Source organism: Podarcis pityusensis (assembly GCF_964106645.2).
Source record: "Podarcis pityusensis genome assembly, chromosome: Z".
Classification (NCBI taxonomy): Eukaryota; Metazoa; Chordata; class Lepidosauria; order Squamata; family Lacertidae; genus Podarcis; species Podarcis pityusensis.
The window spans coordinates 21,049,097-21,070,173 of record NC_138044.1 but is presented as its reverse complement, the minus strand read 5'-3'; the positions used below and the strand labels follow the sequence as shown (position 1 = coordinate 21,070,173).

Here is a 21,077-nt window from a genome sequence, read left to right as displayed (position 1 = left end):
GGTGGGCAGGGTAAAAGGCACACGGCACAGGCAGTTAGTGACTCTGCCATGTGCCAGTTCCTCTTTGAACTCAAGGACTTATCTTATCAGCCAGCCGTCAGGTCTATGGCTGCTGGTGCTGAATGCGAAGTTGGCTCGGAGTGAGACCATCCTCATCCATTGTTCCACTGTGGATGTGGAGGCTTGTCTACATGATATAATTGAGACCTGGGTGGGTGAGCAGGGTGGAGTTGGTCTCACCCAGTTGTGCTTACCTGGATACTTGGTGCAGCATCAGGGCAGACTTGAGGGTCAGGGAAGGGGGTGTTGCTGTGATCTATAGAAATTCTCTCTCTCTCCAGTGTCTCTGTCCAGTGTGGGGCAGGGATCAAGAATGTGTGCTCCCTGGCATTGGGCAATCACAACAGATTAGGGATTCTGCTGGTTTACTGCCCACCTCGCTGCCAAGCAATCTCCCTACCCGAGCTGACAGAGCTGGTCTCAGTGTTGAGGACCCCCAGACTGGTGATTCTGGTGAACTTCAACATCCATGCTGAGGTGCTGGCTCTGGAGTGGCTCAGGACCTCATGGCTGCCACGATGATCATGGGGCTGTCCCAACAAGTCACCAGCCCAACACTTGTGGCAGGCCACATTCTGGGCCTTGTATTCTCAACTGGGCAGGAAGAGGGTGATTTGAAGGTGGGGGACATTGACATCAGTCCCTTGTCATGGTCAGATCCTGTTGAGGTTTAGGCTGTCAGCATCTTTCCCCCTCCTCCGAGGCGAGGGTCCTGCATGAATGGTCCGCCCTCAAAGGCTGGTGGACCCAATGAGTTTCCAGAAGGCTCTGGGAGATTTTCTGGCTGATATGACTGACTCTCCTGTTGAAGCCCTGGCCCACCTCTGGAACATCCAAATGACAATTGACACAATTGCCCCTGGGCACCCTTTTCCACTTCATGGAGCCCACTTGGCTCCATGGTATACTCCAAAGCTTAGGACGAGGAAACAAGTGAGGCAGCCTGAACGCAAGTGGAGGGAAGATCTGGTTGAATGCAGTTGAACACGGGTGAGGGCTCATCATCAAGCCTACCTAGCAGCAATGAAGGCAGCAAAGAGGGCATATTTTGCTGCCTCCATTGCATCCTCACTATGTCGTCTGGCAGGGCTTTTCCTGGTAGCATGGCGCCTCATTACAATCTGAACCAAAGGAGATGGTGTAACTAACGGTAGCTCGCTATGACTTGTTTGCAAATCATTTTGTGGATAAAATCGCTTGCATCCACTGTGATCTTGACTCCACTGTTATAGCAGATCAATCTCATGGGGTGTCTAGACCTGTTGGATGAGTTTCAGTTAGTAAGGCTCAAGGATGTGGACAAGGGGCTTGGATCAGTCAGGGTGATAACTTGCACTCTGTACCCTTGCCCCTCTTTGCTGTTAAAAACTAGCAGGGTGGGGACAGCAGTCTGGGCCAGGGTTGTGGTTAATGGCTCCCTGTGAGAGGGGCTAGCGGTGACAAAGCCACACCTCAAGAAACCCTCCCTGGATTTGGAAAATCTAAGTACCGTATTTTTCGCTCTATAGGACACACTTTTTCCCCTCCAAAAATTAAGGGGAAATGTGTGTGCGTCCTATGGAGCGGATGCAGGCTCCTTGGCTTCAGCGATAGCAACGCGAAGCCTCCGAAGCGCAGAGGGAGCGCTCCCTCCGTGCTCCGGAGGCTTCCCGTTGCTTTCGCTGAAGCCTGGAGAGTGAGAGGGGTCGATGCGCACCGACCCTTCTCACTCTTCAGGCTTCAGGGATAGCCGCCTGAAGCCTTCGGAGCGCAGCGCGAGTTCCCGCTGCACTCCACAGGCTTCAGGTTCCTTTCGCTAAAGCCAGGAGAGTTTTGCTCTCCCAGCTTCAGCAAAAGGAACCCGAAGCCTCCGGAGCGCAGTGGGGACTCGCGCTGCGCTCCGAAGGCTTCAGGGATAGCCAGAGGCTTCGGGTTCCTTTTGCTGAAGCCGGGAGAGCAAGACTCTCCCGGCTTCAGCAGAGAGGGAGAGCTGCGCGGCGCTCCTTCAGCCCAGTGGGAGGAGAAATGGAAGGGGCTCCATTTCTCCTGCCACTTCACTGAAGGGGTGCTGAGCAGAGAGAGGGAGAATTTTTTTTTTATGTTCTCCCCCTCTAAAACAAGGTGCGTCCTATGGTCGGGTGCGTCCTATAGAGCAAAAAATATGGTAACTACCAGCCAGTTGCTTATCTCCTCTTCTTGGGGAGAACAGGATGCTGGACTGGACTGGCTTAATCCAGCAGGCTCTTCTGATGTTCTTATGTTCTCTGTGAGAATCAGGAGAAAGATAGTATTTGTCATCTTTAGTTCCCCTATTTAAAGTCTCTTGCCTGATTGGTTGTCAGGGGGAACCTTACTTGGGTTGATCAAAAGTCTATTTTCTTGGTTTGTGCTTTCAGACCTTTGTCCCTAAGATTCAGGATCAGAACGTGGACTCTGCAGGAACTCTAGACTATAGTTTGGAAAACATAAGCGGCAGAGGCTTTTTCACTGACTGGCAGAGAGATGTGGGGCAGTGCTCTGAGGTGAGAGTCTGAGTTCACAGTCACTTTTTTTGTCTCTTTTGGGGCAGCGAAATTACCTGGATTCAGTGGCCCTATCCCAACAGGTTTACCAGATAGATAGATAGCAGTAGGAATAGTATTTGTGAGGGGAAAGCTCTTGGGCAGGGGTCAGCAAATTTTTTCAGAAGGGGGCTGGTCCACTGTCCCTCAGACCTTGTGGGGGGCCGGACTATATTTGGGAGGGGGGAATGAACACATTCCTATGCCCCACAAATAACTGAAAGATGCATTTTAAATAAAAATACACATTCTACTTATGTAAAAACACCAGGCAGATCCCACAAATAACCGAGAGATGCATTTTAAATAAAAGGACACATTCTACTCATGTAAAAACACCAGGCAGGCCCATAGCTGTCAACCGTCCCTTATTTGGCAGGAAACTCCCTTATCCTAGCACTGTGTCCCGCTGCTGTCCCTTATTGATGATGTCCCTTAAATTTCCCGGGTTTCATGCTCGCCCAGCTCGGGAGGCAAGCAGCGGCTTGGGGTCCTCCACCACGAGAGAGAGAGCGCGCACGAGCTGCCGCGTCTCCATCTCGGTGCATAGTGAGGAGACGGGTGGCAGCGGGCGGGCGGGCAGCCCCTCTCTTGCGAGACTTCCACTGTGCTGCCAGGGGAAGCCTGAGGGAGGAGGAAGAGGAGGGGATGGGGAGGGATGCAAAAGGGCGCCACTTCAGCAGCCGTGGCAGCGCCGCAACCGCCTCATGCCAGGCTGGCGGGTGGCGTGGGCAAGAGTCTCTCTCCCTCCCTCCCTCCCTCTCTTGGGTGGGGAAGGGCCGATGGAACGCCTCGCACCAGGACGACAGCAGCCCCGACATGCTGCTTAGCATACCCTCCAACCAGTGCAGCATCTTACTGTAGTGATTTCCCTCTCTGCATCCCTTTCATCCCTTTTATAAATCATTTGTCCATCCATAGTTCAAATTTTTACTACAAGTTCTCTGCCAATCCTACCAATGTATGTAACTCTTTACAATAGCTTTTCAACTAAATTATAAACTTTCCCCATTCTTTATTAAAGGGGTCCTCTTCCTGGTTTCTAATTCTGCCTGTAACCTTTGCCATCTCAACATCGTTCATCAGTTTTGTCTGCCACTCTTCTTTGGTCAGAGTTGTAGACCCTTAGGATCATCTAGTCCAACCCCCTGCAAAACACAGTCAGTCGCAGCAAAAGCAGCATGGCTCCATCAGTGCCAGACTTCTGTATAAGCTAAGCAAAATCCCTTATTTTGGCTGCTGGTCCCTTATTTTCAAATCTGTAAGTTGACAGCTATGGGCAGGCCCCACAAATAACCCAGAGATGCATTTTAAATAAAAGGACACATTCTACTCATGTAAAAACATGCTGATTCCCAGACCGTCCACAGGGGCCGGATTGAGAAGGTGATTGGGCCAGATCCGGCCCCCGGACCTTAGTTTGCCTACCCATGCACTTGGGCATGTGGCAAATGCAGTATTTTTCTGGAGTTTCTATAGGACCTGCCTGCTCTACGCAGCTCTGCCTTAATTCTCACAGCTTCCAAAGAAGGAACTCAAACAGGGATGGAAGGCCACATTTTCTGTTTTAAAAAAGATATTCCATATCTGCGAAAAGAAAGGAGCAAAACAGGCATGTAGCTAAGTACCTGAAAAACAGAGATAGTCTGACCTGCCCATCTCTAAAACCCAGATAACTGTCATTTGAACAGAATGGTTGGGATTCTTCCCCACCCCCTCCCCAAAAGCAGTTTTCTGAAGAAGTCACAGGAGTTGAGCTGCTTCAAAGTGCTTTAAAACCTTGATTTCATCCGGACAGAAAACCTCCATTTCTGAAAGAATTGCAATCAGCATGCGTGTGAGGAGAAGGCCCTCCTATACCTGAATGCTTGTCAAGGATTATGAAAAGTCCAAAAAGCTACTCCCCAGCCCCCAACTTTCAATAGATTCTCCCCCACCAACCTGCCCACCACCTCTGCCCAAGAAAATGTCACTCTCCTGTAATGGAGGAAGGGGATCCTGTGTGGTGGCTTTCCCCCCACCTTAGAGAGGGAACTACTCCAGGGATTAGCCGTAGGTGCAGAAAACCTATCATGGTAGCTACAAACTTCTGATTTTCTCTTTAGCCTTTAAGTGGCACCAAATAGCTGTCTTCAGATTGCTGAGTGGCTTAAGGATGCTTACCAAGCTAGACTGATTATGAGGGGGCGGGGGCGGGCGGGTGATGTGGTGATTCTTTTGACTGGCCTTGAGTTGCTTTAGCAATTGCCTTTCTCGTGAGCATATCTGATAGGCTGGGAGATTAGATGAACCTTCTGGTGAATTTTGTTGCCATTGGCAGCAGCTCAAGTGCAGTATTCCTGGCCGAGGCCCCTTCACCTACTCATATGCGTTACCAGTTTGTGGTATCAGCTCTGTGCAAATTTTGAGACAAGCTCATCTGCTGTTTGAGCTCCCTGGCTTCGCTCAGAAGCAAATAGGACAGCATTTTTTTAGGGGTCTCCTAATGAGTCCAAACCTTTAAAAAAAAAAAAAAAAAGTTTAGATTAAAAAGTTTAGATTCAATAAAGAAAGAAAGAAAATTCATAAAGATAAAAAGCAAAGCCGAAACTTACACACATTTAACTTGTGCACATACAGCTGGTCCCTTCCAACTCTACAGTTCTTTGGTTCTGTGATTTAAATGCACGGCAATAAAAAATGAAAATTAAAAGCCAGAGGTTCCAGGATAAATAGCATCCAACCACCACTGGGTTTTTACTGTACACGATTTTGGCTTTAGGCGTGATCCGCAGAATGTAACCCCTGCGTAAGTTTCAGAGAGGCTTCACTCAAAATATTACAGCAGATTGAACATTGTCATTAAACATATTAATCCAAAACATTAACCCCCCCCCCAATATTTACAGAAACCTGTTAGGCTGATTCTAACAGTATTCTTTTATAATAAGTTAACTCAATACAGTGATGCCTCGCAAGACGAAATTAATTCATTCTGCGAGTTTTTTCGTCTAGCGAATTTTTCGTCTTGCGAAGCACGGTTTCCCATAGGAATGCATTGAAATTCAATTAATGCGTTCCTATGGTCAAAAAAAGTCCAATCAAAGCCAAATTTGGAACAACAAGAGTTTATTAACTGCTCTTTAAAGTCACACATACTTTAAAGAGCATATCAAAAATTGAAGGAACAATAAATTAAGTTTCTAAACATGACAGAAAAACATTTAAAAATCAACAAAGTGTACTGTACATACATTTTCTAAGACTCTGGGGGACCACTCGAAGAAGGTTCCTCTTCCACTCTTTGCTTCTTGCTGAGGAACCTGTCCATGGTCTGCTGCTTCATCCGCCTTTTCAGCAGCTCCCTGAGAGGCAACATGACCGTCGTATCAAAAGTGTTCGCTTGGTCATGTGCCACGTGCTTGTTAGGGTGGTGCCGCTCTGCAAAAGCCTGCACCTCCTTCCACTTCTGGCAAATGTCCCTCAGTTCTTTGGAGGACAGCCGTTCCTCAGTTGCTTCCTCCTCTTCCAGCGAGGCCTGCTCCTGCGCAACCTCTGCCTGCAGTTCAACCAGCTCCTGGGTGGTCAGCTCGTGGTCGTGCTCCTCCACCAGCTCGCTGATGTCCTCCTCTGTGACCTCCAGGCCCATGGTCCTCCCCAAGGCAACAATGTCCTGCACCACTGTTGACTCTGGTGCATCAGAGTCACTTGGTGCCACACAGTCCGGCCACAGGCTGCGCCAAGCGCAATTCAAATTTCTCTGGCTGATCCCGTTCCAGGCCGTGGTGATCATCTTCAAGCAGGTGACGATGTCGAAGTGGTCCTTCCAGAATTCCCGCAGGGTGATGGTGGTGCAATCAGTCACCTCGAAGCATCGCCTGAAAAGCTCCTTGGTGTAGAGTTTTTTGAAATTGGCGATGACCTGCTGATCCATCGGCTGGAGCAGTGGCGTGGTGTTAGGCGGCAGGAACATGATGTTGATGAAGCTGAACTCCTCCAACAAGTCCACCTCAAGGCCTTTAGGATGAGCAGGAGCATTGTCCGTCAGAAGCAAAGCCTTCAGAGGCAGGTCGTTGTCCAGCAGGTACTGTTTGACAGCAGGGCCAAAAGCAAGATTGACCCAGTCCACAAACAGCACACGTGTGACCCAAGCCTTGCTGTTGGATCGCCACATGACACTCAGCCGCTCCTTGTCGACCTTGTGTTTCTTGAAGGCCCGTGGGTTCTCCGAGTGGTACACCAGCAGGGGCTTGATCTTCAGGTCGCCGCTTACGTTGGCACAGAAGAGCAGGGTCAGGCGGTCCTTCATGGGCTTGTGGCCAGGCAACTTGGCCTCCTCCTGTGTGATAAAGTCCTTGTGGGCATCCTCTTCCAAAACAGCTTGGTCTCGTCGCAGTTGAAGACCTGCTGTGGAACGTAGCCCTCCGTCTTCACAGCCTCCAGGAACTCCAAGGCAAAGTCTTCAGCCGCAGGAACATCAGAACTCCATGGCAGCCTCTCCATGCCTGACCACGCTGCGGATTCCAGATCTTGCCTTGAACCGGTCAAACCAGCCTCTGCTTGCCTTGAAGACTTCTGGCTCACCTGAGGTTCCTGGCTGTTCCCGGATGAGGTCTGCGTGCAAGGCCTTGGCCTTCTCACAAATGACGGCCTCAGTCACTGTGTCCCCTGCACGCTGCTTCTCTTCTAACCAGATGAGCAGCAACTTCTCGACCTCCTCCAGAACAGCTGGGCGGTTCTTCACGATCCTGGTGACTTCCTTGGCTGCATCTGTCGCAAGGATCTTCTCCCTCATCTTCAGGATGGTCCCGATGGTCGATGGATTCCTCCCGTACTCCCTGGCTTCCAGATTCTTGCAAACCCTCCCCAGCTGTTCCCCCAGCCACCCAGCACACAGAAATTCAGAACCCAGAATTTTTTTCAAAAAACAACAACATGGCCCAATGGTCACAGAAAACCATAAAAATTCAAAAAAAAAACCCACACAAGCTTCCAGATTCTTGCAAACCCCTCCCCAGCTGTTCCCCCAGCCACCCAGCACACAGAAATTCAAAACCCAGAAATTTTTTTCAAAAAAAACCAACATGGCCCAATGGTCACTGAAAACCATAAAAATTCAAAAAAAACCACACAAGCTCCCAGATTCTTGCAAACCCCTCCCCAGCTGTTTCCCCAGCCACCCAGCACACAGAAATTCAAAACCCAGAAATTTTTTTCAAAAAAAACCAACATGGCCCAATGGTCACAGAAAATCATAAAAATGCAGAAAAAACCACACAAGCTCCCAGATTCTTGCAAACCCCTCCCCAGCTGTTCCCCCAGCCACCCAGCACACAGAAATTCAAAACCCAGAAATTTTTTTCAAAAAAAACAACAACATGGCCCAATGGTCACAGAAAATCATAAAAATGCAGAAAAAACCACACAAGCTCCCAGATTCTTGCAAACCCCTCCTCAACTGTTCCCCCATCCACCCAGCACTCAGAAATTCAAACCCAGATTTTTTTTTCAAAAAAAAATAAACATGGCCCAATGGTCACAGAAAATCATAAAAATGCAGGAAAAAACCACACAAGCTCCCAGATTCTTGCAAACCTCTCCCCAACACCAAGTCCTTGAATTCTAAACACCCCAACCCAAAATCCAAAAACCCAAAAAAAAGTTTTAAAAGTTTAACTTACCAAACAGCTGCAAAAGAAGTTTTGGAAAAGCTTCAAAAATTCAGCAAACTCTTTAAAAAGCTCAAAAAGGCCACCACACCGCGTGCAATGTGTTGCTCCTCGAAGTCAAGTCGCAACTGCACCTCTTCCAGCAATGCACCCTGGGTTTTAACGGTTTTACGAAAAAGGAAACAAACTTGCAAGACGTTTTTGTCTTGCAAAGCAAGCCCATAGGGAAATTCGTCTTGCGAAGCAACTCGAAAACGAAAAAGCCTTTCGTCTTGCGAGTTTTTCGTCTTGCGAGGCGTTCGTCTTGCGGGGCACCACTGTAATTGCTAATATATTCCAGATTTTTTCAATCCATCCACATATTGTAGGAGATGTACTGCCCGCCCGCCTATTATTATTATTATTATTATTATTCGTTTTCATAATCTTAGTAGAAGTTATAAGACATAATACTGATTAATGATCATTTTCCAGGATAGCATGCTTTAGATAGGTCAAACAGAACTATTTTAGATTCCATGGGTATAAGGATATCCTAACATGTCAGAAATATTATCCCAAACAGATTTTTAAAATATCCAGACCATCACGTTGGTTCTTCATTTGAAGCGTCTGTACCTCTTTCTACAAATCAGATTGGGTGGGGATGTTAAATTCTTTCATCCTGCACATGGGATGGACATTCTGTCACGGACCATTACAGAACAGGGAGGCTGGGTCTACTCCTAGGTCAGGGAAAAGGAGCTCAGTGGATGAAGAATGATCCCTGATAACTTCAAGGCATTTCCCCCCACCACAGTTCACCCTTAAGTACATCCACTTTATGTCCTGTTTTCCTGAACTCTGTCTAACTTCCCTTCAATATTAGTTAGGGGTCCAGTACAGTGGTACCTCGGGTTACAGACACTTCAGGTTACATACGCTTCAGGTTACAGACTCCGCTAACCCAGAAATAATACCTCGGGTTAAGAACTTTGTTTCAGGATGAGAACAGAAATCGTGCTCCGGCGGCATGGCGGCAGCAGGAAGCCCCATTAGCTAAAGTGGTGCTTCAGGTTAGAACAATTTCAGGTTAAGAACAGACCTCTGGAACGAATTAAGTACTTAACCCAAGGTACCACTGTACTTTAAAGCCTCCTGTGTTATACTGCAAGCATCTGCCTTTGACTCCTTGAGAAGTTTTCCTCCTTTCTCTCTCCCCCTGCCTAGCCTCCCCCCCCCTCCATTTCTGGGCCTGTCAGAGGTAAAGCTCTTCTGTGTGTTTAGATAGACAGTGGGGAATATCTCATCCCCAATATTGTCTGCCTTCTTAGAAGAAAACGTATTCACTTTTTATTTCTTAATAAGCTCCTTTTCGAAGACATTTTGGGTTTTGCTATTTGTAGTACAGTGGTACCTTGGGTTACATACACTTCAGGTTACATACGCTTCAGGTTACAGTCTCTGCTAACCCAGAAATGTTACCTTGGGTTAAGAACTTTGCTTCAGGATGAGAACAGAAATTGTGCTCCGGCGGCACGGCAGCAGCGGGAGGCCCCATTAGCTAAAGTGGTGCTTCAGGTTAAGAACAGTTTCAGGTTAAGAACGGACCTCCAGAACGAATTAAGCTCTTAACCCGAGGTACCACTGTAATGCCGCAGTGGCGTCTACCAGCAACATCAACCCTGTAAGTGTTGCTCACAAGTGTGGTGTGTAGTCTGACCTCCTGAAAGAATGCCCTGTCTAGGTTTCCAAAGGGAGAATGGCTGGCTGACGATGGGGAGCCTCTCTTGCAAAATGCAGTGCAGCAGGGACACTTTGGTTGGTCTTGTTTTGGGAACGTGGGCACTTCTGGGTGGCAGGAGGATTGCAAGCCTAGACTCCTGGCTTTCATGCAAATATAAGATAAAATGGTTTCTGGGTGAGAGATTGATTTGGAGCAATGTATATGATTATTAGCTCCCGTTGCTCCTGCACCTGCTCCTGCCAACCTAGCAGTTCGAAAGCACGCCCGTGCAAGCAGATAAATAGGTACTGCTCCGGCAGGAAGGTAAACGGTGTTTCTGTGTGCTGCTCTGGTTCGCCAGAAGCGGCTTAGTCATGCTGGCCACATGACCCGGAAGCTGTACGCCAGCTCCCTCAGCCAATAAAGCGAGATGAGCACCGCAACCCCAGAGTCGGCCACGACTGGACTTAATGGTCAGGGGTCCCTTTACCTTTACCTTATTTGATTATTTCCTCTATATCCCACTTTTCCCTGCAAGGCTCTCTCATTTTATCCCCACAACAACCTAGGCTGGCATGCAGTGACTGGTCACACCCAATGAATTTTATGGCTGAACGGGAATTTGAACCCGGTCACCCAAGGGCCTGGTCCAGCCCTTGAACCACTACATCACACTGCCTCTCAGTGAATGAGTCATATCAAGAATTACACTGGAGGTGCAAAAAGAAGAACAGGACACATTACTATATGCAGTGAACCTATAATTCTGCACAAAAATACTGGAATATGATTATTAGAATAATAACAAAAAAATTTGAAATCTAAAGTTCCCTTAGATCCAGTCTGATTGCCGCTTGGCAGCCAAGGCTGGCTCTCAGTGCTTTTTTTAATTATTTATTTAAAATGTGTGTACACTGCAGCTAAGCAGAGCAGAATTAGCAGGGTAACAGGACCCCCCCTAAAAAAAAGTTACTTTAGATGCCTTCATGTTTTAGCTGACACACATAGAACATATCAAACACGTACTGGGATTTACTGGTACACATCTGGGGGCAGCCGCAGCAGTGCCCCAGGTGAAATTCTAGAGCCTAAGCAGAGTGTCAGTGGCAAAACATGAGGAAATGACATGCATGAATTTGGCCTCTAGGACTAAACAGATGAAATACTGTATTTTTCACTCTATAGGACGCACCCGACCATAGGACGCACCTTGTTTTAGAGGGGGAGAACAAGAAAAAAATAATCTACCCCTCTCTGCACAGCGCCCCTTCAGCGAAGCGGCAGGAGAAACGGAGCCCCTTCCATTTCTCCTCCCGCTTCGTTGAAGGGGCGCTGCGCAGCTCTCCCTCTCTGCTGAAGCCAGGAGAGTCTTGCTCTCCCGGCTTCAGCAAAAGGAACCCGAAGCCTTCGGAGCACAGCACGAGTTCCCGCTGCGCTCCAAAGGCTTCAGGCGGCTATACCTGAAGCCTGGAGAGCGAGAGGGGTCGGTGCTCACCGACCCCTCTTGCTTTCCAGGCTTCAGTGAAAGCAACGCGTAGCCTCCGGAGCGCGGAGGGAGCACTCCCTCTGTGCTTCGGAGGCTTTGCGTTGCTATCGCTGAAGCCAAGGAGCCTGCATTCCCTCCATAGGAAGCACACACATTTCCCCTTAATTTTTGGAGGGGGGAAAGTGTGTCCTATAGAGGGAAAAATACGGCATGTTAGAGTAAAGAAGTGTAGACCTTTTTCGGTAGATTAGTAATCAACATTCAGAGATTTATTGATTCCTGATCAAATGAACTATGCACAAGCTGTGTGTTTTATTATAAATACTTTGCAAACCAGACAAAGCTAAGCAACTGTCACCTCACATTCAGATTGGTTTTTAAGCATCTGCCCTGGCTGCTCATCTACTACTGAGCCAGATTTATGGTTCTTGAGTTAATTTACAAGGCCCTGAGCTGCTTAGGTACTGGGTACAGTGGTGCCTCGCAAGACGAAATTAATTCGTTCTGTGAGTTTTTTCGTCTAGCGAATTTTTCATCTTGCGAATCACGGTTTCCCATAGGAATGCATTGAAATTCAATTAATGCGTTCCTATGGTCAAAAAAAGTCCAATTAAAGCCAAATTTGGTACAACAATAGTTTATTAACTGCTCTTTAAAGTCACACATACTTTAAAGAGCATATCAAAAATTGAAGGAACAATAAATTAAGTTTCTAAACATGACAGGAAAAACATTTAAAAATCAACAAAGGGTACATTACATTTTCTAAGACTCTGGGGGACCACTCGAAGAAGGTTCCTCTTCCACTCTTTGCTTCTTGCTGAGGAACCTGTCCATGGTCTGCTGCTTCATCCGCCTTTTCAGCAGCTCCCTGAGAGGCAACATGACCGTCGTATCAAAAGTGTTCGCTTGGTCATGTGCCACGTGCTTGTTAGGGTGGTGCCGCTCTGCAAAAGCCTGCACCTCCTTCCACTTCTGGAGGACGGCCATTCCTCAGTTGCTTCCTCCTCTTCCAGCGAGGCCTGCTCCTGCGCAACCTCTGCCTGCAGTTCAACCAGCTCCTGGGTGGTCAGCTCGTGGTCGTGCTCCTCCACCAGCTCGCAGACGTCCTCCTCTGTGACCTCCAGGCCCATGGTCCTCCCCAAGGCAACAATGTCCTGCACCACTCTGGTGCATCAGAGTCACTTGGTGCCACACAGTCCGGCCACAGGCTGCGCCAAGCGCAATTCAAATTTCTCTGGCTGATCCCGTTCCAGGCCGTGGTGATCATCTTCAAGCAGGTGACGATGTCGAAGTGGTCCTTCCAGAATTCCCGCAGGGTGATGGTGGTGCAATCAGTCACCTCGAAGCATCGCCTGAAAAGCTCCTTGGTGTAGAGTTTTTTGAAATTGGCGATTACCTGCTGATCCATCGGCTGGAGCAGTGGCATGGTGTTAGGTGGCAGGAACATGATGTTGATGAAGCTGAACTCCTCCAACAAGTCCACCTCAAGGCCTTTAGGATGAGCAGGAGCATTGTCCATCAGAAGCAAAGCCTTCAGAGGCAGGTCGTTGTTCAGCAGGTACTGTTTGACAGCAGGGCCAAAAGCAACATTGACCCAGTCCACAAACAGCACACGTGTGACCCAAGCCTTGCTGTTGGATCGCCACATGACACTCAGCCGCTCCTTGTCGACCTTGTGTTTCTTGAAGGCCCGTGGGTTCTCCGAGTGGTACACCAGCAGGGGCTTGATCTTCAGGTCACCGCTTGCGTTGGCACAGAAGAGCAGGGTCAGACGCTCCTTCATGGGCTTGTGGCCAGGCAACTTGGCCTCCTCCTGTGTGAGGAAAGTCCTTTTGGGCATCCTCTTCCAAAACAGCCCGGTCTCGTCGCAGTTGAAGACCTGCTGTAGAACGTAGCCCTCTGTCTTCACAGCCTCCAGGAACTCCAAGGCAAAGTCTTCAGCCGCAGGAACATCAGAACTGGCAGCCTCTCCATGCCTGACCACGCTGTGGATTTCAGATCTTGCCTTGAACTGGTCAAACCAGCCTCTGCTTGCCTTGAAGACTTCTGGCTCGCCTGAGGTTCCTGGCTGTTCCCGGATGAGGTCTGCGTGCAAGGCCTTGGCCTTCTCACAAATGACGGCCTCAGTCACTGTGTCCCCTGCACGCTGCTTCTCTTCTAACCAGATGAGCAGCAACTTCTCGACCTCCTCCAGAACAGCTGGGCGGTTCTTCACGATCCTGGTGACTCCCTTGCTGCATCAGTCGCAAGGATCTTCTCCCTCATCTTCAGGATGGTCCCAATGGTCGATGGGTTCCTGCCGTACTCCCTGGTGAGGTCCATCACACGCATTCCACCGTCGTGCTTCCAGATGATCTCCTTCTTCATTTCCAGCGTCACCTTCTCCTTCTTCCTCTCGCCGGCCTCCGCAGCAGCAGCAGTCTTCTTGGGTCCCATGGCAGCACAGCTCTTACCTTCGTAAACTCAGAAAAAGAAAAAAATAAATCAGTAATTCAAACCCAGAACCAAGTCCTTGAATTCCAAACACCCAACCCAAAATCCAAAAACCCCCAAAAAAGTTTTAAAAGTTTAACTTACGAAATGGCTGCAAATCACCAAAGTCTTCAAAATCCTCAAATGGCTGCAAAAGAAGTTTTGGGAAAGCTTTAAAAATCACCAAAGTCTTCAAAAACCTCAACTGTTCCCCCAGCCCCTCCCCAACTGTTGCAAACCCCTCCCTAACTGTTGCAAACCCCTCCTCAACTGTTCCCCCATCCACCCAGCACACAGAAATTCAAAACCCAGAAATTTTTTCAAAAAAACCCAACATGGCCCAGTGGTCACAGAAAACCATAAAAATTCAAAAAAAAACCCACACAAGCTCCCAGATTCTTGCAAACCCCTCCCCAGCTGTTCCCCCAGCCACCCAGCACACAGAAATTCAAAATCCAGAAAATTTTTTCAAAAAAAAAACAACATGGCCCAATGGTCACAGAAAATCATAAAAATGCAGAAAAAACCACACAAGCTCCCAGATTCTTGCAAACCCCTCCCCAGCTGTTCCCCCAGCCACCCAGCACTCAGAAATTCAAACCCAGATTTTTTTTTCCAAAAAAAAAAATAAACATGGTCCAATGGTCACAGAAAATCATAAAAATGCAGAAAAAAACCACACAAGCTCCCAGATTCTTGCAAACCTCTCCCCAACACCAAGTCCTTGAATTCTAAACACCCCAACCCAAAATCCAAAAACCCCAAAAAAAGTTTTAAAAGTTTAACTTACCAAACAGCTGCAAAAGAAGTTTTGGAAAAGCTTCAAAAATTCAGCAAACTCTTTAAAAAGCTCAAAAAGGCCAACACACCGCGTGCAATGTGTTGCTCCTCGAAGTCAAGTCGCAACTGCACCTCTTCCAGCAATGCACCCTGGGTTTTAACGGTTTTACGAAAAAGGAAACAAACTTGCAAGACGTTTTCGTCTTGCGAAGGAAGCCCATACGTCTTGCGAAGCAACTCGAAAATGAAAAAACCTTTCGTCTTGCGAGTTTTTCGTCTTGCGAGGCGTTCATCTTGCGGGGCACCACTGTACTTCAGGGACTGCCTAAACCCTAATATCCCAGCTCATTCACTGAGATCACCCGCAGGAGCGTTGTTGTTCATTCCCCAAGTTGGTGAGGCTTCTTTGACAACAATGAAAAACCAAGCCTTTCATGTCATTGGCCGAGTGCTGTGGAACACCCTGCCAATAGAGATTCAGCAGGCTTCTGTGCCAACTTAAGTCCCTGCTCAAGATGTTTCTATTCTTATTATATAGGCAGTTAAGAATACAACTTTCCATAATAGTTTGTTGATTCCTGATTTTAAATTTTTGCATAATCTTTATTGTATGGGCTTTATATACAATTCTTGTAAACCACTCTGATTTCTTTTTAATGAATAACGGAATATAAGTAAGTGCTCGTCCTTAATAGTTTCCTTGTATGTTTGCTTTCACCTAGATGACAGGGGAAACTGTTGCGACTGGGATGAACGAGCAGGAGGCACCAATGAATGGTGAGCTATTGGAAATAGATGAACTGCTTTGGTAGAAAGCTTATTTATTCTCAGATGTCGATCAACATGGTGGTGGTGGCAGTGCAGGGAGATGATCCCCCCCCCCACATACACCTGGTGTAGGAAGGGTAATGGACTGGTTATGGAGTGGTCAGGCATGGGGCTTGCCCACAGTTTGCTTGTGCCATGCCCACCAAGCACATGTCTGAGAGACTTTCCACTTGTCCTGAGCTTTCGAGGCACAAGTCAGAGAGGTTTTCCGTTCGCCCCACCACTTTCCCTGGGGAAACCCTTAGCCCTGAACCTGAGCAGACATCAGTCCACAGGAAACCTGATTGACATTTGCTCCGATCCAGTGGTAAAGAGCGGGTTTTCCCAGGGGAAAGTGGTGGGGAGAATGAGCTCATAGATGTGTAGTCTGGGGAGAAGCCAAACTAGACAGTTTTGATGTGGACTCATTATTTTATTTTATATAAATAGGGAGAGTCACATAAGTACTCCTCCCAGTAGTTACTCTTTGTAATAGCTGGGCTATATAGACTCATCTTAAAATCTTGGCTATGAGCAACTGCATCTCTTTATTTATTTTTATGCTGGGTATGCTCCATGTTTGCTTGGTCATGTGCTAACGATAAATAAATAAATAATTGAAAAGAAAAGAAAAGAAAAGGATTACGGTTCAGGCAGCATGGAATTCTTTTTTGCAAACCGCTTTGAGGTTAGTTTGTTCGTTTTTTTACAAAAGCAGCATATAAATTTTATGAAATAATAAAAATAATAAAAGGAATAAAGTCCACTCTGGTGGCCTTACATCTGTGATCCATTCGGACATGCAGGCTATCCTTTGATGTTGCTTGTTCAGCCCTTGATTATACATGTGGAGTCTCACTTAGCTGTAATGTTGGTGGGTGTGTTTTCCCTCTCCGCAGACTTGCTTCTGACTCAGAACCACGTGAATCCCATGTTGGGGGAGCCTCCAACTTTCAAGATGGAATATGACAGCAGTATTCCCCTGGAGGCTTCTGTTGACATCATACCTCCTGTTCATTTCAGCGATGAGGCACTTGAGGAGTGCCTTGGTCAAGTAGATGGCGCACCTACCCTGTTGCTTCTGGATCAGCCGGTTTCCTTTGAAAATGTGTAAAACAACTAAAGAGGCCCTCCCCTTCTGCTCCCCAGCCTGGTTGCAGATTTCATAGAGAAAGCTACCTAGATGTAGCTTTCAGCACCAAAGGCTGGTGGAGCTCTTGCTTCTCCTTTCTGCGGTTTTCTGTAAGGGGAGGGTTTATTCTGCTTTTTCTGAATACCAAAGCCTGTGCAGCTAGAAAGCTGGAATTGTGCCACAATGGTTTGTTTGTTTTTTCAAAAAACAAATAATCCAAAAGAAGTTTATTTTATATACAAGTATTTTTTCTAGTCTTAGCAACTTGTAGCTCACTGTAAACCTTTGCCTATCAAATTGTCTAGTCTCGTGATACCCAGTATTGCAAAACTGCAATAATTTAACTCTTGTTAAATTTTGACTCAGAGGTGGTTTGTACTCCGGTTAGGATTTATTAACTTTTGTGAAAATCAGAACTGAAGAGGCTGTTTCTGACTACTGTTGTCAGAATACTGTTGTATTCTTTGGTTATGTATTTTTTCATTTTGGTTATGCATTCTTTGGTTTCACCTCTGATTTTTTTATTATTATTTATCATCATCATTATCATCATCATTATTAAATTTATTAGTCACTTTTTCTTTGCCACAGCAACCCAGAACAACTAATGAAATCACAAAACAACAACAACCTGAAATACACAAACTAAAATTGGGGGCAGGCAGGTGGGAAATACATTAAAACATCCCACTCACTTTAAACGATCACAGATAGAGGCCTGGTTGGAAAGCAAAAATTTTGCCCAACACTGAAGATATATAACAATGGCACCAGGTCTGCCTCCCAGGGAGGAGCATCCCACAAGAAAGAGTCACATTGAGAAGGCCCTATTCTCATGTTGCCAACCTCAGGAGCTCCCGTGGGTGGAGCACAAGAAGGAGGGCCTCAGATGACAATTGCAGGGACTGTGTTGGTTCATATGGGAAGGGCTGGTCCTTGGGGTACTGGGGTTCTGAGAAGCGTAACACTGTAAATATCAAAACCAGCACTTTAAACGGGGCCCAGAAACCTATTGGTAGCCAGTGCAGTTGGGCTAGGATCGGTGTTATATGCGCAGTGCATCTTGCCACAGTGAGAAAATATCGATGTAAGCAATTTGTTTCCTTTGGGAAATTATATTTCTAATTCCTGTGTGTGAAATGATGCCATTATGTAGCTACAATACTGAGTATAAAGACAATGCTTTAAAAAAAGCTGCTTTTTTCTGTGCACTGTCTGCCAACACCTCCCAAGTCGCTTCTCAATAAATTTGTAGCAATAAGCAAAATAAATATCATTAAGATTGTGTTTGTTTATGTGATTAAGTTTTCTCTTTTTAACTCCTGGGCCAAAAGTTTGAATGATTCCTGTGACCTGTCCCACCTGCACATCTCGGGCAAATGACCTTTATTATAAAGAGTGTGACCTGATGCTTGTTTTCTCCCTGAGCTCTTCACAAGGCTTCACAGTTTGAGACTTGGGGGGGGGGGGTGGCAGGGAGAGTCTTCCCTGCACTCAAAAACAGTGATAGGAAACAATCTAACATATTGCTTTGTTTTAAAGTGATTGTGCTTTAGTTACACAATCACTTTCCATAAAGTCCGCTGTTTGCCTTGTGAGGTTGCTTAATGGTTTGCTTTCCCAAAAGCAAAGCCCCTCTGTAGTCCCTAGGCAGTGTTAAATGTCCTCCTCCTTTCTGCCATTCCTGGATTTGGCCCTTGCACCATCCAAAGCAGGAACATAAGAGAGCAAATGCAAAGGGGATGGTGGTTTAGGTTTGCTGATGAGCTGCATAGCAATGATGAGGCCTAGTAAACTTCCTATTGAAATGGAATACTTTTATTTACAAGTACTGTAATTGTATAACAGGCTGGGAAAGCCTTTTGGGAATTTCATATGGCTTGTCTTGTGTCAATCTGGGCATGAAGAACAGAGGTTCTCCAAATTAGTGGGTCTATTTTATCCTAAGCTTTGTTTTCAATAAATTAAGGACCTGTGATTTTCATATATATTAGAAAGTTTATACTGGCAAATCAAAACTCAAGTACATTCGCTCCTGCTAATTAGTGCTCATCATAGATTTTTGCATTCCTTCCAGTCTTTTTTAATTCTTTTGGTTCAACTGATGGATGCAGATTTAAATTCTTGGGTTTCAGAACTGACGTTTAAAATGCCATTGACACAAGTACTTAAACACAGTACATAGAAACCACTTGCAAGACCAGGCATTGGGGTCCCCATACCCCAACCTATATAAATAAGAGACCAGTAAGACTGGTTTTGGGTTAAAAACAGGCCACACCTTTATTGAATACAGATGAAAGAGGTTTGGCTTGGGCATGGGGCAATCTAAATACTTCCGGCCCGCCCAGTGGAAGTGACGCCTGGTCAATCCAGGTGGGGGTTTCTAAAACTTACATCGAATAGGGTGACCTCTGCAGGGACCACCATCTAGGGGAGTCCCTTTGACCCTGGCCCCCCTGGGCATGTGGCTGTGGCCACTCCCCCCAATCCCTTTAACGGGATACCCTAGCATTTTGGAGGGGCAGGCAGAGACCACAACCTTGCCTCCATCCAAGACAAAGGATTGCCCCAATGCCCAAGCAGTTGTGACGATTGCGACGAGGTGGGGAAAACCACTGGGTAAGAGCCAATTAGCCCGGTGGGCAAATGCCTACCCGACTCCATGAAGAACAGCGACCACAGCAAAGTCATCGACTATCATCATAAACCAAGGGTGGGTGGGCAGGGAAACCCAGCGAAGGAATGAACAGGTAGTGCCCCGGGTGCAGGCTGCTTAAATGGGCAAGGGGTGGATCCAAGGGAAGCCTACCTGCTCCATCAGTTCTGCCCCCTGGTACAGCCCATGTCCCCAGCCTACATCCCCATTAGCCAAAGCCAGGAGCAGGCTAGGATCCTCTTCCTGATAGGCAGCTGGGGCTTATGCCTCCACCGCCCATCAGGAAGGGCACTCAAGTTCAAGTTCCCTCATTGGGGCCCCAGTGAAGCCTTTGCCATCCTGCAATGCTGCCACACCAAGAGGACTTTGCAGCATTTCTTTCTTTTAGCATATGCTAAAATGTGGAACTGCTTAACATGAGAAACTTGCACAAGTCATTAAATTTCAGGATTGTCACACCAGCAAATCCTTTGCATTTCTCTCTTAAACCAAGAGAAGTGAGACAAAAGGGCAGGGTCAGCTGCAAGGGCTCTAGCTGAAGCGACTCCAGTCATAAGGGTGTTGCACTGTTGGAACATACGAAATGTTCCAGGGGAGGCATGAAGGAGAGAAAGTCTCTCCATGGGCAACAGCACCAGGGGCTCTTCCAACCTTACAGTGCTGTTGTCCTGTTGTAGTCTCAATCACAAAAGAGCTATTGTAAAATTGGAAAGGTTCAAGAAAGGGCAAACAAAAGCATCAGGGGGATGGAGCGACCCCCCCCCCCATGTGAGGAAAGGTTGCAACATTTGGGACTTTTTGGTTTAGAGAAAAGATGAATAAGAGGTGACAAGGTAGAAGTTTGTAAAATTATGCTCCTTCTAGAGAAAGGGGGTAGAGAAGTGTTTCTCTCTGACATAACACTAGAACTCGTGGGCATCCCAGGAAGCTAAGCAGTGGAAGATTCAGGACAGGTAGAAGAAAGGACTTTTTCATGCAGCACATCGTTAAACTCTGGAACTCCATCCCACAGGAGGCAGTGATGGACACCAACTTGGGTGGCTTTAAAAGAGGATTAGACAAATTCATTGAGAGGACTACAAAGGGCTATTTGCCATATGCCAATCTTCTGCCTTCACAGTTTGAGAATGTTTCTGGATAGCAGTGAATTTGTCTACCCCATATTTTAAAATTAATCCATGGGCGGGGGGGGGGGGCATGGACGCAAGAGCTCTCTCCCCTAATGCAGTTCCCAACAAACTGGTATTCAGAAGCATTATTGCCTTTGACTTGAGCCAGAGCATAAGAATCATGCCTAGCAGTCTTTCATAGTCTTATGATCCTTCATGAATTTGTCCAGTACTCTTTTAAAGCCATCTAGGTTGATGGCCATCACTGCCTCCTGTGGGAGTGAGTTCCATAGTTTAACAAGGCACTGTGTGAAGGACTTTTCTTTCATCTGTCATGAATCTTCCAGCATTCAGCTTCATTAGATGGCCAAGGCTGCGGGGTATTTAATCTGGCTCTACTTGTACCAATAGGCTGGCTGCACGATGCAAAACCCTGAACAAAATCAGGGTTCTAAATTGCCCACATGATTACAGGAGGCTCCCTGCTGCACAAGGCTGCCCACCAATTCCTGGAGGGGGGCAATTTGGAATAAGGGTGGGGTAGGGTGCTTGCCTCCACAACCTTCAACATTTGTCCATTTAGTTTAAAATAAGGAGCTGAGTCAGAATACCTCCGCACAGAAGTCCTGCAATTCTACAGGTCCAGTTCCTGAAAATATGTGCTGTGTACATGTCA

The 21,077-nt window shown here is 47.0% G+C and overlaps 1 protein-coding gene across 1 annotated transcript in view; it reads left to right on the top strand.

The window, feature by feature from the left end:
- The window catches only part of LOC308468897 (heat shock factor protein 3-like), a gene marked incomplete at its 5' end in the record, with an annotated part of 57,088 nt that extends 39,168 nt beyond the window's left edge, over nt 1-17,920 (top strand). The window contains 3 exons of the mRNA XM_080991366.1: nt 2,436-2,561; nt 15,417-15,471; nt 16,401-17,920. Coding sequence (XP_080847492.1) covers nt 2,436-2,561; nt 15,417-15,471; nt 16,401-16,615 — 396 coding nt within the window. The 3' untranslated portion in view covers nt 16,616-17,920. The remainder of the gene's footprint in view (nt 1-2,435; nt 2,562-15,416; nt 15,472-16,400) is intronic.
- Between the last annotated feature and the right edge of the window lie 3,157 nt (nt 17,921-21,077).